The 12,630-nt window shown below is 36.7% G+C and overlaps 1 protein-coding gene across 4 annotated transcripts in view; it reads right to left on the reverse strand.

Moving 5' to 3' along the window:
- Positions 1–415: 415 nt before the first annotated feature.
- OPA1 (OPA1 mitochondrial dynamin like GTPase) overlaps positions 416–12,630 on the reverse strand; it is a 101,838-nt gene continuing 89,623 nt past the window's right edge. For 2 of the 4 annotated variants that reach the window (XM_010373004.2, XM_010373001.2), the window contains 2 exons: positions 6,424–6,498; positions 416–3,644 (listed from right to left, as the gene is read on the reverse strand). In XM_010373004.2, coding sequence (XP_010371306.2) covers positions 6,434–6,498 — 65 coding nt within the window. In that variant the 3' untranslated portion in view covers positions 416–3,644; positions 6,424–6,433. The remainder of the gene's footprint in view (positions 3,645–6,423; positions 6,499–12,630) is intronic. The other 2 variants (XM_010373002.2, XM_010373003.2) reach the window with 1 other exon arrangement.

A 12,630-nucleotide genomic window follows, 5' to 3' on the forward strand; every position in this document is an offset into this window, starting at 1 on the left:
ATTCTTCAAACTTTTTGATACATGAAGATTCTGAACTTGAATTACATAAAGGGTGAAAACTTAGTTTAAAATAAAAGTATGGGGCCTCCCTCTAGGACGAGTCTGTTAGCACTGATACAGAAAACCAATGCTGATATGATTGAAAATGTTCTTGCCTATGCATCTTCTGAAGGAATTAAAGCGGCACACCTATACTCTGCCTAACTTGACATATCCAATGATCAACAAACAGTCAGTAGGTATCATTTATGAGCAAAGTTCTGGAGGAATAACAAAGTGAGTAACAGGAGTTTATAATAAGATGGTAGATGAAATTAAAGTCTCTTCCAGTTCTAAGGCTTAGTTATAACTTTTTAGTAAGCCTCATATGAACATGTTAGCAGCATTACTGAAAATGACAGCCTTGGCAGCAAAGTGAAATTATAAAACCTTTTTTATATATCTTACCAAGGAAAATAACAAAATGTTTTGACAAGTACCACGATGTGAAAAAAGCACCGGTTGACCATGGAGTACAATTGTGAAACGCAAGGCATGTGAAATTCAAGCATTCAGAGAAAAGCCACAATAAGAGCTTGTTAGACCATGAATCTGGTTATACTGTGGGGTCAAATAATGACCCTAGGTACACAGGTTTCCCTTTCCCTCATTAAAACAGAAAAAAATTTAAAAGATGCTCTCCAATAATAGAATTATAATGTGATTTAAATATTTTTTAATTACTCATCTACACAAATGACCTTTGATCAAGCACAGGCAAAATATAAGTTGCAATAATATCTACATGTAATGTGAAGGTTTTAAAAAAATAATACAAAGTTCATTCACAGTGCACAAGTGAAAACAAGGTAAGTTTTAAGTATTTAAACAACATATAGCCATGATCATTCAAAAGGTAAGCATATTTTAAAGCACATTTCCACACTGCTAGAGCTACAACATATACCAGCTTAGAGAACTGAGGTAAAAACCATTACTTTGATCCCCTTTATTGGAAAGCAAAAATACCATATTTCTTTCCTCAGATACATACATCTAGAATAAATAAACACAAAATTATTAACTAAAGATTTTATCTTTTAAATCTACACTCTCTTATCCTATGTCAAATTCCAACATTGTGAGGCTGGGAAGCACCACTCTCTGCCATGTTCCCTACTTATTTTTATACCATTCATTTGCATTTGGAGGCCGAATAATTTGCAGAAAGAAGTCTGCTGGAAAAAAAACTGTGGAAAATGGGAATACAATGAGAGGGCAATATAATAAACTACTAGAAAGGCTGATTGTTCCACATGCAACTACAGCACAGTGGGTTAAACGGGGAAGCTGCAAGGGCCACTTATTTCCTACTGTGCACTGCCTAGGTACACTGATTTTTAAAACTGAAGTCCTAGCCGAATTAATTTTGGATATCATCTATTTACAGTTGTTCAATCTTCCATAGAGAGCTTTGTCCACTCCACTCTTTGCAAATTCTGACATAAAAACAAATGATTCTGTGGCTAGTTCGAATTTACCTTCTGTCTATTTAATATCTTTTTGCTGAAATTTGAATCATTTCTAACTTTCGAACTACCGACACAAGACTTTACTCTGGACACAAGGTTTACTCTGGAGACTGAATTTTACTTTCTTTCAGTACCATCTACACTTGATAAATACCTAGCTTTCAAGGAAAAATAAAGCATACTTAGGATGAGATCAGCTAAAAAGAAGAAAAAAACCCATAAAAGCAGCCAAATTACTGTGCGGCATGGAGAGGACGTCAGGACTCTCATGTGGGACTTTCAGTAATATTGTTACCATCTATTCACATACGTTACAATACTTATCTCCTCAAAGAAACGAAGCTCTCCCTCCACCTCTTTTTAAAACTTACACAAAGGGATGTGATAACAGTAGTGACTAATATTAGCTTTTTCCTTGGGAGAAATCTGTGGAAATACAGCTGAGGGTATTTCTTTCTCTCTATAGTTGACAGAAGTAAATAAATATGGTCCTGTTTTATTCTTTAGAAATAGATCTGTAGTTGTAATTGTTATGCTTTACAACTGCAAAAATATTCATTAACATGAATTAACCTGTAAGCACTGGTTAGAGGGGTGTACCCAGTAAGGTGATCTCCTAATCTGTGTATTCAACATAATAGAGTTCTCCTCCCTTCTATTCACTCCTGTCCCTAGACCTAAAAGAAAGAAAAAAAGTTCCTGACTATGCATCTACCAGCACATCTGTGCTGCTTAAAACTGGACCTACTTTCCTTATCAAACAGTATAAAACAAACATACACTGAATTCCCGCTTTCGGAAGTGTTTTTCCATATCCTCAACCGTGTGTACCAAGTGTTACATCTTGAGGGATCACAACGAAGCATGCATGATGGAAAACAATAAAATGGGGAGTAGCAATGGAGCTGTTACCAAAAAGCAATTCCAAGAAAATAAGATTTAGTGAACTGTAAAATAAAAAACATCACACAATGGACATTTTTATTAACAAAGTAAAGCCTTAGTGAAAAGGCAGCAAATGAGATAGACATTTTAAGTAAAAAAAGCATTTCTTTGCTTGAATGTCCTGTAGCCAATTAAAAAATATTTATTTAAAACACATGAAAATGTTATAAAGGTAGTACTGTAATTAAATTGCAATAAATTAAACTAAATTTTTCTTTATTCAGCTAAGAGGGGGATGGTCAACATTACTTTAATTATTGAAATAATTTCTATTTAAAATAGTCTTATCAAAGAAAGCCTTTTTCTGATGTCTAGTTGAAATGTTTGATAATATTCTAAATGAAATTAGTCAATTGATTATCTTTAATATTCCTCATCCTGTGTCATAATCCAGTGGCTCTGTCAACAGGAAAAAACCCACTATTAACAGAAAGCCTAACATAAGTATACAACATCTAAAATAAATCAATTTCAAATGGATATAGAGTGAGAAAACAGCAACTGAATCAAATAGGTAAAAGCTGGTACTGACTTAGCTTCCAAGGCAAATTTCTTCGCTGGCTATGAAGGGTTGAAACTTCTTTCACTGAATGTACACTGAATTGTTACAATCCAAATTAACCTGTTATAGGGGTTCTTCTGTTACCCACTTTTCTTTCATGTGGTGAATATAAACTGAATTATCATGGTCAAATAGTTTCTGGGAATAGAATACTACAGACACACACAATGATTTAGCACGCTATTGTGATTTTATATACAATTGATAACTTTAAAAAAAGTGCTATATAAGTCTTATTTCAAAACACCTAGCATTGTATTTCTGAAGAAGAAATTGACACTGAGTACCCTCAGTGAACGCGGTAAACTAGTGCCACCACCACAAATAAGACAACCAACAGAGAGCAAGTTTCTTATCTTCAAGGACTGAACCTAATGGCCGTATCAATTCTATTATTCCCATTTGTCACTTTAGTACAGCAAAGTAGGATGTTAATCCATTACCACTGTTCTTCCATTCGAAAGGCAGCTGATGGTTAAAGCGCCCGTAACACACATCAATTATTTTTATCCCATGACTTTATTGTATGTTTAGAAAGGTGGAACAGTAGAAGAAAAGGAGGCTGGACAAAAGACGTTGATGTTTTTGTTCTTCAGATATATGCAGAGCTGATTATAAGTATGAATCTGTAAAAATAAACCCATTTAACAAACTGAGGTCAGGGGAGACAAATGCAAAATTTCTAAACAAAGTTTATTACTGCATGATCATAACAACGTTGAAGCCTACCTGCTTATGTTTGCTAGTTTTTCTAAAGTTATATAGTCTATCACCTACCATAACAGTATTGGCATAATTTTTTTATCAAACATAAATAAAAATATACTGGAATTCATTTCTTGTAGAAAAAGTTAAAAGCATATACTAAAATTGATTGGAGAAGAATCTGTGTAAGGCTGTATAGCATATAAACATCTTCAGCAAATATTAGAGTAACAATTAACTAGGAATCCTATGTGTCAAAATTACACTTGAGAAAGTATTCCTTAGGGTCCTTGGTAACTTTTATAAAATGGTCAGAATGAAGCAAGGTTACCATTCTGCCAGATTTACTTTTTTTCTTTTTTTGAGACAGAGTCTCGCTCTGTTGCCCAGGCTGGAGTGCAGTGGCCGGATCTCAGCTCACTGCAAGCTCCGCCTCCCGGGTTCACGCCATTCTCCTGCCTCAGCCTCCCGAGTAGCTGGGACTACAGGCGCCCGCCATCCCGCCCAGCTAGTTTTTTGTATTTTTTTAGTAGAGACGGGGTTTCACCGCGTTAGCCAGGATGGTCTCGATCTCCTGACCTCGTGATCCACCCGTCTCGGCCTCCCAAAGTGCTGGGATTACAGGCTTGAGCCACCACGCCCGGCCCAGATTTACTCTTTTAAATGCATCTGCAGGGTACAAAACAGATCATCTGTCCAGTTCACAAGATACTTTGTAACAAAGTTCAGAGTCTTAAGTCACAAGGGTTGAAAAGGGTCTTAGAGACTAGACAGGTAGCAGCAACAGCAATTCTGGATGTCACACTGATCAGCTGAGGGGAGAGACACCATTATGTAAAACACTGGCTGGCTTTCAGCTTCCTCATTTTGTTAAAAAAACAGAAATACAGCTTATATTTTTAATGGGGCTTCCGGGGCTTTCATCAATTTTTCCCTGCAAAGCACGTACAGATCGGTAAACAAAACTATCATGTAAGCTCTGGTGCTAGAGATCAAGGTACTAAAGATGTTTACTTCTAATAGTAAGTATTCATGGTAACTATCATGACTAGGGTGATACTGTAACACTTAACGGTTTTAAAATAAAATATTCATACACAGAAGATGTAGAAAGGATTTATGAACATGGACACTTATAAAACACAAAAATTATGTTTACCTTGTGTTAAAGATGATTATGTATTTCTGTATATTTCCACATATCTGTCTTAACTTTTTTTTTGAGACAGTCTCACTCTGTCGCCCAGGCTGGAGTGCAGTGGCACGATTTCTGCTTACTGCAACCACTGCTTTCAGGTTCAAGTGGTTCTCCTAGCTCAGGCTCCCGAGTAACTGGAATTACAGGCATGTGCCAGCACGCCTGGGCAATTTTTGTATTTTTAGTAGAGACGGGGTTTCACCATGTTGGTCAGGCTGGTCTCCAACTCCTGACCTCAAGTGATCCACCCACCTTGGTCTCCCTAAGTGCTGGGATTACAGGAGTGAGCCACCGCACTGGCCTGTCTTAACTTACTAAAGAAACAAATGAAATAATGTAACAAAGCTTTATTTTCAAGTTTTCTAAGCCTTGTTTCTCTCCTTCATTGCTGGCCTACTGTTCCCAATGATGTACCATATGAGTTGCGCTTCCCTTTCCACTCTGCTTTCTCAAATACATTTTCCTGACAGTAAAGTAGGTTATTTGGTTTAAAAGCCTTTTCTGACCTGACCTGAACTACTCCTTTCAGTTCTGAGCCTGCTGCATGCTGTCTACAGGGTAAGGCTCACAGACAAAAGTGACAAAATATATGAAGTGATAATGACTTAACTATAGTATTTTTCTTTTTTCAACTCCTTTTATAAAAGCAAATGCCAGCCTGGACAGCAGGGTGAAACCCCATCTCTACAAAAAATTACAGAAATTAGCTGGGCATGGTGGCATGAGCCTGTGGCTCCAGTTTCTTGAGAGGCTGATGTGGGAGGATTGCTTGAGCCCAGGAGGTTGAGGCTGTAGTGAACTGCGATTGCACCACTGTACTCCAGCCTGGGTGGCAGAGTGAGGGCTCATCTCACGCAAGTGACTTACACTGTTTACAATTTTTCAGCAACAATTAATGGATTATGCTACTAAGGAAAAGTTCTTAAATATGTATTTTATTAGGAACATGCCTCTAACGCCAGAAAACAGAATCAGACAAGAAAGTAAATTCACTGAGAGGAGTACTAAATTCTAAGGCTATCTAAATTAAGTAGGAAAAACACTTATCTAAATGTTTTTAAACAAAAGAGATAAAGAGTAAGAACAATTATTAAAATTTTAATTAAGTCAAACAGAAAACTTTGTAAGTTAAATATTTAACATACACATGATTATTGACAGACTACAAGCAATGAGGAATAAAGTAATGTCAACTACAGCGCAATTCTTTACACCTAGAAAATGAGTCACCTGCATATTATACAATATCTTAGCTCTCTGTTCACCTTTGTTCTATTCAAAATGAGTTCTAGAGGATATTTTTAGTTCAGCCAGAAGGCAATCAAGTTATTCAAAGGAACATTACACAAATGAATTTCGGAAGCTAGTTTCCGAGATTGATGCCACTGAAATTACAGCATAAGTAACAACCAGGATGTAAGTGAAGCAGAATGATAAACTATTAAGAAAAGTATAATTTTGTATTTAGTCAGCACCAATACAGTTATAGAATTTTTACTCACTTAATATAATTTATTTCTCCTGATGAAGAGCTTCAATGAAAGCATCAAGTTTTTCTTGAATTTCTCTAACTTTCTCTGTGGGGATAAAAATAAAGAAAAACATTGATTTTTCAAAGGTATCACGAATCAGGAGGTAGTTATTTACTAAATGGTTGGTATACTTAACTATTTGGGGAAAAAAGAAAAAATGAGTCTCACCATACCACCTTTTATCCAAATCAAGTCCAGATGGATTAGAGCAGTAGGTCTCAGACATATTTTGGAAATGGGAGGAGAGACTGATCCCTTTGAGGATCTAATAAAAACTGTGAACTCTTAACATGGAAAACAGCATGTATTAAGTACATGTACAATTATGTAGAGAATTTTAAGGAATTCTCAGATTCTCTGAAGCCCAATCAAGAACCCACAGTTAGAAATGTCTGGGTCACAAGAAAATATACAACGACACCATTTTAAAAAACTAAAAGAAAGCAGAGGTGGCCTTAGACTGGGAAATGACTTCTTAAGTAATAAGAGTTATAAAGGAAAAGATCCATCAATATGGCCATATTGAAATGTATACTTTTATTTATATGTCCTAAATTAAAAGACAAGGGAAGCTGTGGGAGATGCTTGCAACAAATATGAGAAGTGCAATGATTCTGTAAAAACACACACGAAAAAGTACTTTGCCAGCTATAAATAAGAAAAGTTTATCTCTCTCTGAAATGTAGATTTCCTCCACAAATGTCAACTGTCCACAGTACATGCCAATCCCCTATTAAAAGTGGAAAAGTCATCATCTATACTACTTCATTGCTAACTTAGTCATGCACCTCCTATTTTATTTTGTATTTTGAGACGGGGGTCCTACTCTGTCGCCCAGGTTGGAGTGCAGTGGCACTAACAGGGCTTACTGCAGCCTCAACCTCCTGGGCTCAAGTGATTCTCCTGCCTTGGCCTCGCCTGTAGCTAAGACCACAGGCAGGTGCCACCACGCCTGGCTAGGTTTTTATTTTTAATTTTTTTGTACAGACAGGGTCTCACTTTGTTGCTCAGGCTGGTCCTGAACTGGGCTCAAGTGATCCTCCTGCCTCGGCCTCCCAAAGTCCTGGGATTACAGGTGTGAGCCACTGTGCCTGATTTCTATTTTAAAACATAGGTTATAGTAAGCATGATAAATATTTTTGTCCTTTTAATGTAATTTAACATATTAGTGGAAATTATCAATTAAGGTGGGTTGGCTGGATCAAAGTGAGTGACCTAGAGGCAAAACTGGCAAGCATTCTACTTTATGTAGGAAAACCATATAAAATACATTTAATATTTGACATTTATATCTTTTATATTTAAAAGTAAACAATCTGCAATTGAAGATGTAAGTATTCCTTTTTACCAGCAAGGCAGCATTAGTGATGAGTACCCAAGAAAATGAAGAATTGTCCTTTTTATGAATTCTTATTAGCATTGCAGGAACTCAAAAAAGCCTACCATGGTTGGATATAAAGAACATAACATTTTCATATTCTTTTATCAGTAATTTATTCTTTCCATATTATTTTTCCAGTAATTTAAAACTTGTAGGTCTTGCTATGTTGCCCAGGCTAGACTCAGACTCCTGAGCTCAATGGATCCTGCTGCCTCAGCCTCCTGAGTAGCTGAGACTACAGGTGAGTGCCACGATGCTTGGTGAAGCACTTCTCATTCGAGGTATTAGATTCAGACTGATACGAAATCTGTGGGGGGAGGGGAAGGGAAAGTCCAATTGTTTTACTGAAACTATTTATTGAGAAAATAGGATAATAGTTATTATGAAGGCAGCATTAACTCCTTGTATATAAAATTAAACTAGAAAAACTTAAAAAAAAAATCCTAACCCATCTCTTAAAAGTTGAGTCTCAATTTTCTGGTGGGCTCACTTCCATTTGTTAAACAGCAGACAAACCAGTAAACTTTCTTGCTTTCCCAAAATAAGGCCACATTCTTAGTTTTAAAATTAATTCATTTAGTTGCTTAGAAACAGCTTAACCTATTTTTGTTTTTTTCAGTGAATGTAAGAAAGTTTCACATCAGTTCATCAGTTGAAGGATTTTTAAAAACTGGGGGGGTTAGGAGAAAGACATTTTCTAAATTGTTACCTAGAATTCTGGAAATGAATGTGGTCTTTAAAAAAAGAAAATCATCTAACTTACACAACACAACATGGGAATCTCAAACAGGTGCTTCTCTCCACATTTCACTGAGAAATATTTCTACTTGGGAATGCTATACTGTATGAAGAGAAGAAGTCCAACTCCTTTTGATACATGATTTGAGAACAACAGGGCAGTGCATGGCCAGGTCTACCCATCCTTTTGCCCCACTGGTGACCCCATCCTAAGCGGGATGGACTACTGCAGGGAGGCGGTACAGCAGCCTTACTCCCTACAAGAGACTATTCTGAGCAAGATCCAATTGGATTGAAAGACACCAAGAGCCACTCTGATGCGGGTGTCTCACTCTGTAAGGTCTAAATGAAAATCAGATTTTTCTAAAATTAACAGGTAAGCAGTTTTTTTTCCTAAATGAAAGCACAAAGACTATTTAATGTACTTTAATATGAAAACCACAAAATGAAAAAATGCCAAATTTCCCTTAAATATTTACAATTAGAATATCAGGACACAGTACTACCATGCCTTGAAACCTCAGGAATGACAAAGGACACTTACCTAAGTTACCAGGCAGTAACGGGGGCAGGAGGTGCGAATGGGGTGGGGGGAGACCGGAGGTGAGTGTTAAAGCGCAATTATGATCAATGTATCCTTTAAACATTAACTGGAAAACATTTTTTTCTTTGTTCTTTCACTTTCACAATGCACTTGGATATGAGGACACACGTGATATCCTGCCTTTGAGAAGCATCCCCAGCTTACTCTCTCACTCTAAGGCTATGATGTATCTACTATGTATTTCCAAATTTGGCATTTCATTTGGTTCTCATACAACCTTGCAGGTATCATTACTAAATATGAGGACATTAAAGCCTGGAGAGTTAGCCTTGTCTACACTTCTCTGATTAAGAAACACACACTATATCTGCTACCATGTTTGTTTGACACAGAGTCTTGCACTGTCACCCAGGAGTGATGCAAACACAGCTCACTACAGCCTTGACCTCCTAGGCTCAAGTGATTCTCCCGTCTCAGTCTCCCAAGTAGGTGGGACCACAGGCATGCAGCACCACACCTGGCTAATTTGTTAATTTTTTTTTTGTCAAGATGGGGGTCTCACTATGTTGCCCAGGCTGGTCTCGAAGTCTGGGCCTCAAGCAATCCTCCCCACTTGGCTTCACAAACTGCTGGAATTACAGGGCGTGAGCTACTACACCCAGTCTGCTACCATATGTTAACTCATAATAACAAAGGAAAGCTCATAGTGACAAAGCAAATGCTGTTATTTTAAGTCTATTTGGTCTTGTTTTAAGTATTACCTTTGACTTAAAATAAGATACATTTCAGGGAGAATCACTTGAACCCTGGAGGCGGAGGTTGCAATGAGCCGAGATCACACCACTGCACTCCAGCCTGGTGACATGGCGAGACTCCGTCTCAAAAAAAAAAAAAAAAGGACGCATTTCAGTAAAAATCAGGGAACAAAATAGTTACTGACACCTCCTAAGTAGTCTATGCCTAAGGATGACCAAACAGTACACAATATGCTATCATATTCTGATGAAATTTGTGCCCTCCTGAGGAGACTAAATCTACACACATTTGGAGAAGCCCTTGGAGAACAATACAAGATGGGACCACAACTGCTCAGCGCCTTCCGTGTCCAGAACAAGGCCCTATCACTGTATATGCTCAATCAATGATAAATGAAGTTGCCCAAAATATGTCACAGAAAATAAGAGCTGTGGTTTCCAAAGGGAAAAACGAACTTAGTTGGCTTCATGAATACTACACTAGTGATTGAGCGGGAGGAAGACAGGATCAGAAGAGCTACAGCAAGCCTGGGAATGGGAGGCAAGACACACACGGATAATGAAGGTCAAGGAAAGCTGGTGGCTTCCACCTGAACCAGACAAGCAACATAGAACAGGATACCCAGGTCCAACAACACAAGTGGGAAAAAAAATCCCTTCACCTGAATGGTTGCATCTTATTATCAAGGCTGAAAGATGCTGACTATGTATACATACTCACTTGAAGCTTTAGAAACTACATTCTGATTTCTCGCTTTTCAAGAAAGCTATATTACAAATAATAAGCAGAATTATTTCTCATAAATTCATTCATTTTAAATTTTGATACAAGTTTCCAAGAATGTCTGTATACTAACTGTGCCATCTGACTGCACAGAAAGCCAAGTTATCCATAAACAATGAAGTTGAATATTGGCAACAAAAACTTCCTACTTTCCGATCCTTCAAATTAATGCTTCAATATCACAGTGCGTTCAAATTTCAAAAATATTATTGTAACTATTTCACCATTAGAAATTGCTTTCTCTCAGAAATATGTGTATGGATCAGCATGAGTAATTATAAAGCAAACTCATATTTCCATTAAATATTTGAATTAAATATTCACAAATAAAGAATAAAATTTGTGATTTACTTGGTAAATTAAACCAACTCAGGAAGGGATTAACAAACTGCTATTTCTGTTATACCGAAATAGCTATTTCTACGTGTAGTGAATACTGAGTCTACTTTGCATTTATCCAATGTTTACTTAAAAGATGAGCTATTTCAAACATCAATTCACTGTGCTTCTTGATTGAGTCATGAATATTCCCATAATCCCCAACTCATAAACCGTCTCAGTGAATGAAGTTCCTTCTCTTTTTTCTTCTCTTCAGATGACTTGACGCCCATTCATGTTTTGGGTCTCTTTATCTCAACATGAAATGATACTGCTACTCTCATTTTCTTTTTGGGTCTTCTGATACTTGCTCTAAAGTCTCAAATATAGACTAATCTGTAATTAGGTTTTGAATACACTGTGAATACCAAAAGGCCAAACCCGGGAAAAGGTTCACTTCAGTGGTTAATAACAGTTTAGAACAGGAACAAAGAACCACACACAAAACACTAACACATGCCCTGAAATAAACCTTTTAAAACTTTTGATGTTTTTAAAGAAAGCAAGCTGCCAACTTACTAATGCAGTGTACTTTAAGCAAACCACACACCCAAAGATCCAAATGTACCTTAATAGAACTGTTTTATAACATGCTGCATAAGCACTTTGTGTTAAGCTTTAAGACACCCTCTAAGTGAGATTCTACTGTAAAAAGCTATTCACTATAGTACTGAAAAGTAAAGGAACACCTTTTATTATGTAATATATATTGTTCATGAAAAGGTTTGCTTTTTATTAAACAACTACACTATTAACTTGCCCTTTAGAAGTTCAGTATTTAAGTGAATCTAGGGTGTGGGGGAAATAAGAAAAGGAAAAAAAGGTGAACAAGAGACTACACTCAAGATTCTCAAAACTACAGTTAAATTCTTAGATTTAGCACAAGAAAAAATGTGCGTCTTTTACAGTTGATGAAAGGTTGAACCAAACAGATAGACAAAGGTATATGACTAAATCTACCACTTATCTTCTGAATCTTAGTTCTGTAGATTTTTTCCTTAAAATAGGCATGATTATTTTTAAACACTCAATGAAGACAAACAGAATACTCCTGCATGTTACAGAAGGAGGCATCCAATCACATGTCCAGGAAAACTGTTAAGGACTGGTACAGTACTTTGAAAGCTGAGGTTCCCAGATTCCTGGGGCCTGTAAAGGCTGGGTTAGTTCCATTACTTCAAAAACTCAAAATGGAAATCTTCATTTGGACTAGAAGCACATCCCCTCTCCTAACAACTACTTCCTTATACTGATTAGGAACTCTAGCTGGTGGTTGTATTTCTAATGCGAAGAATGTAACTGCACTGTTGTAGACAAAATCTTCTGTAACATGGACTTCATGGAATTAATAATGGAAGAAACATTCGACGGAAAAAATTTTTAAGAATCCTTAGTCTAACACTTTTAATAATCTATGAGGCAGTTATTTTCTATGATTTTTATAAAGCAGAGAACATGTAATGTGTATCATTTAAAATATATGACAATGTGGTATTTGCCATTAACTTTATAACTGGGTAAGCCACAGTCCCAGCTTTATCTATAAAATGAAGGAATTTGTCCAGGAGAAGTCAAAGTCCACACTAATTTAAAACTT

This window comes from Rhinopithecus roxellana, chromosome 1, assembly GCF_007565055.1.
Source record: "Rhinopithecus roxellana isolate Shanxi Qingling chromosome 1, ASM756505v1, whole genome shotgun sequence".
Classification (NCBI taxonomy): Eukaryota; Metazoa; Chordata; class Mammalia; order Primates; family Cercopithecidae; genus Rhinopithecus; species Rhinopithecus roxellana.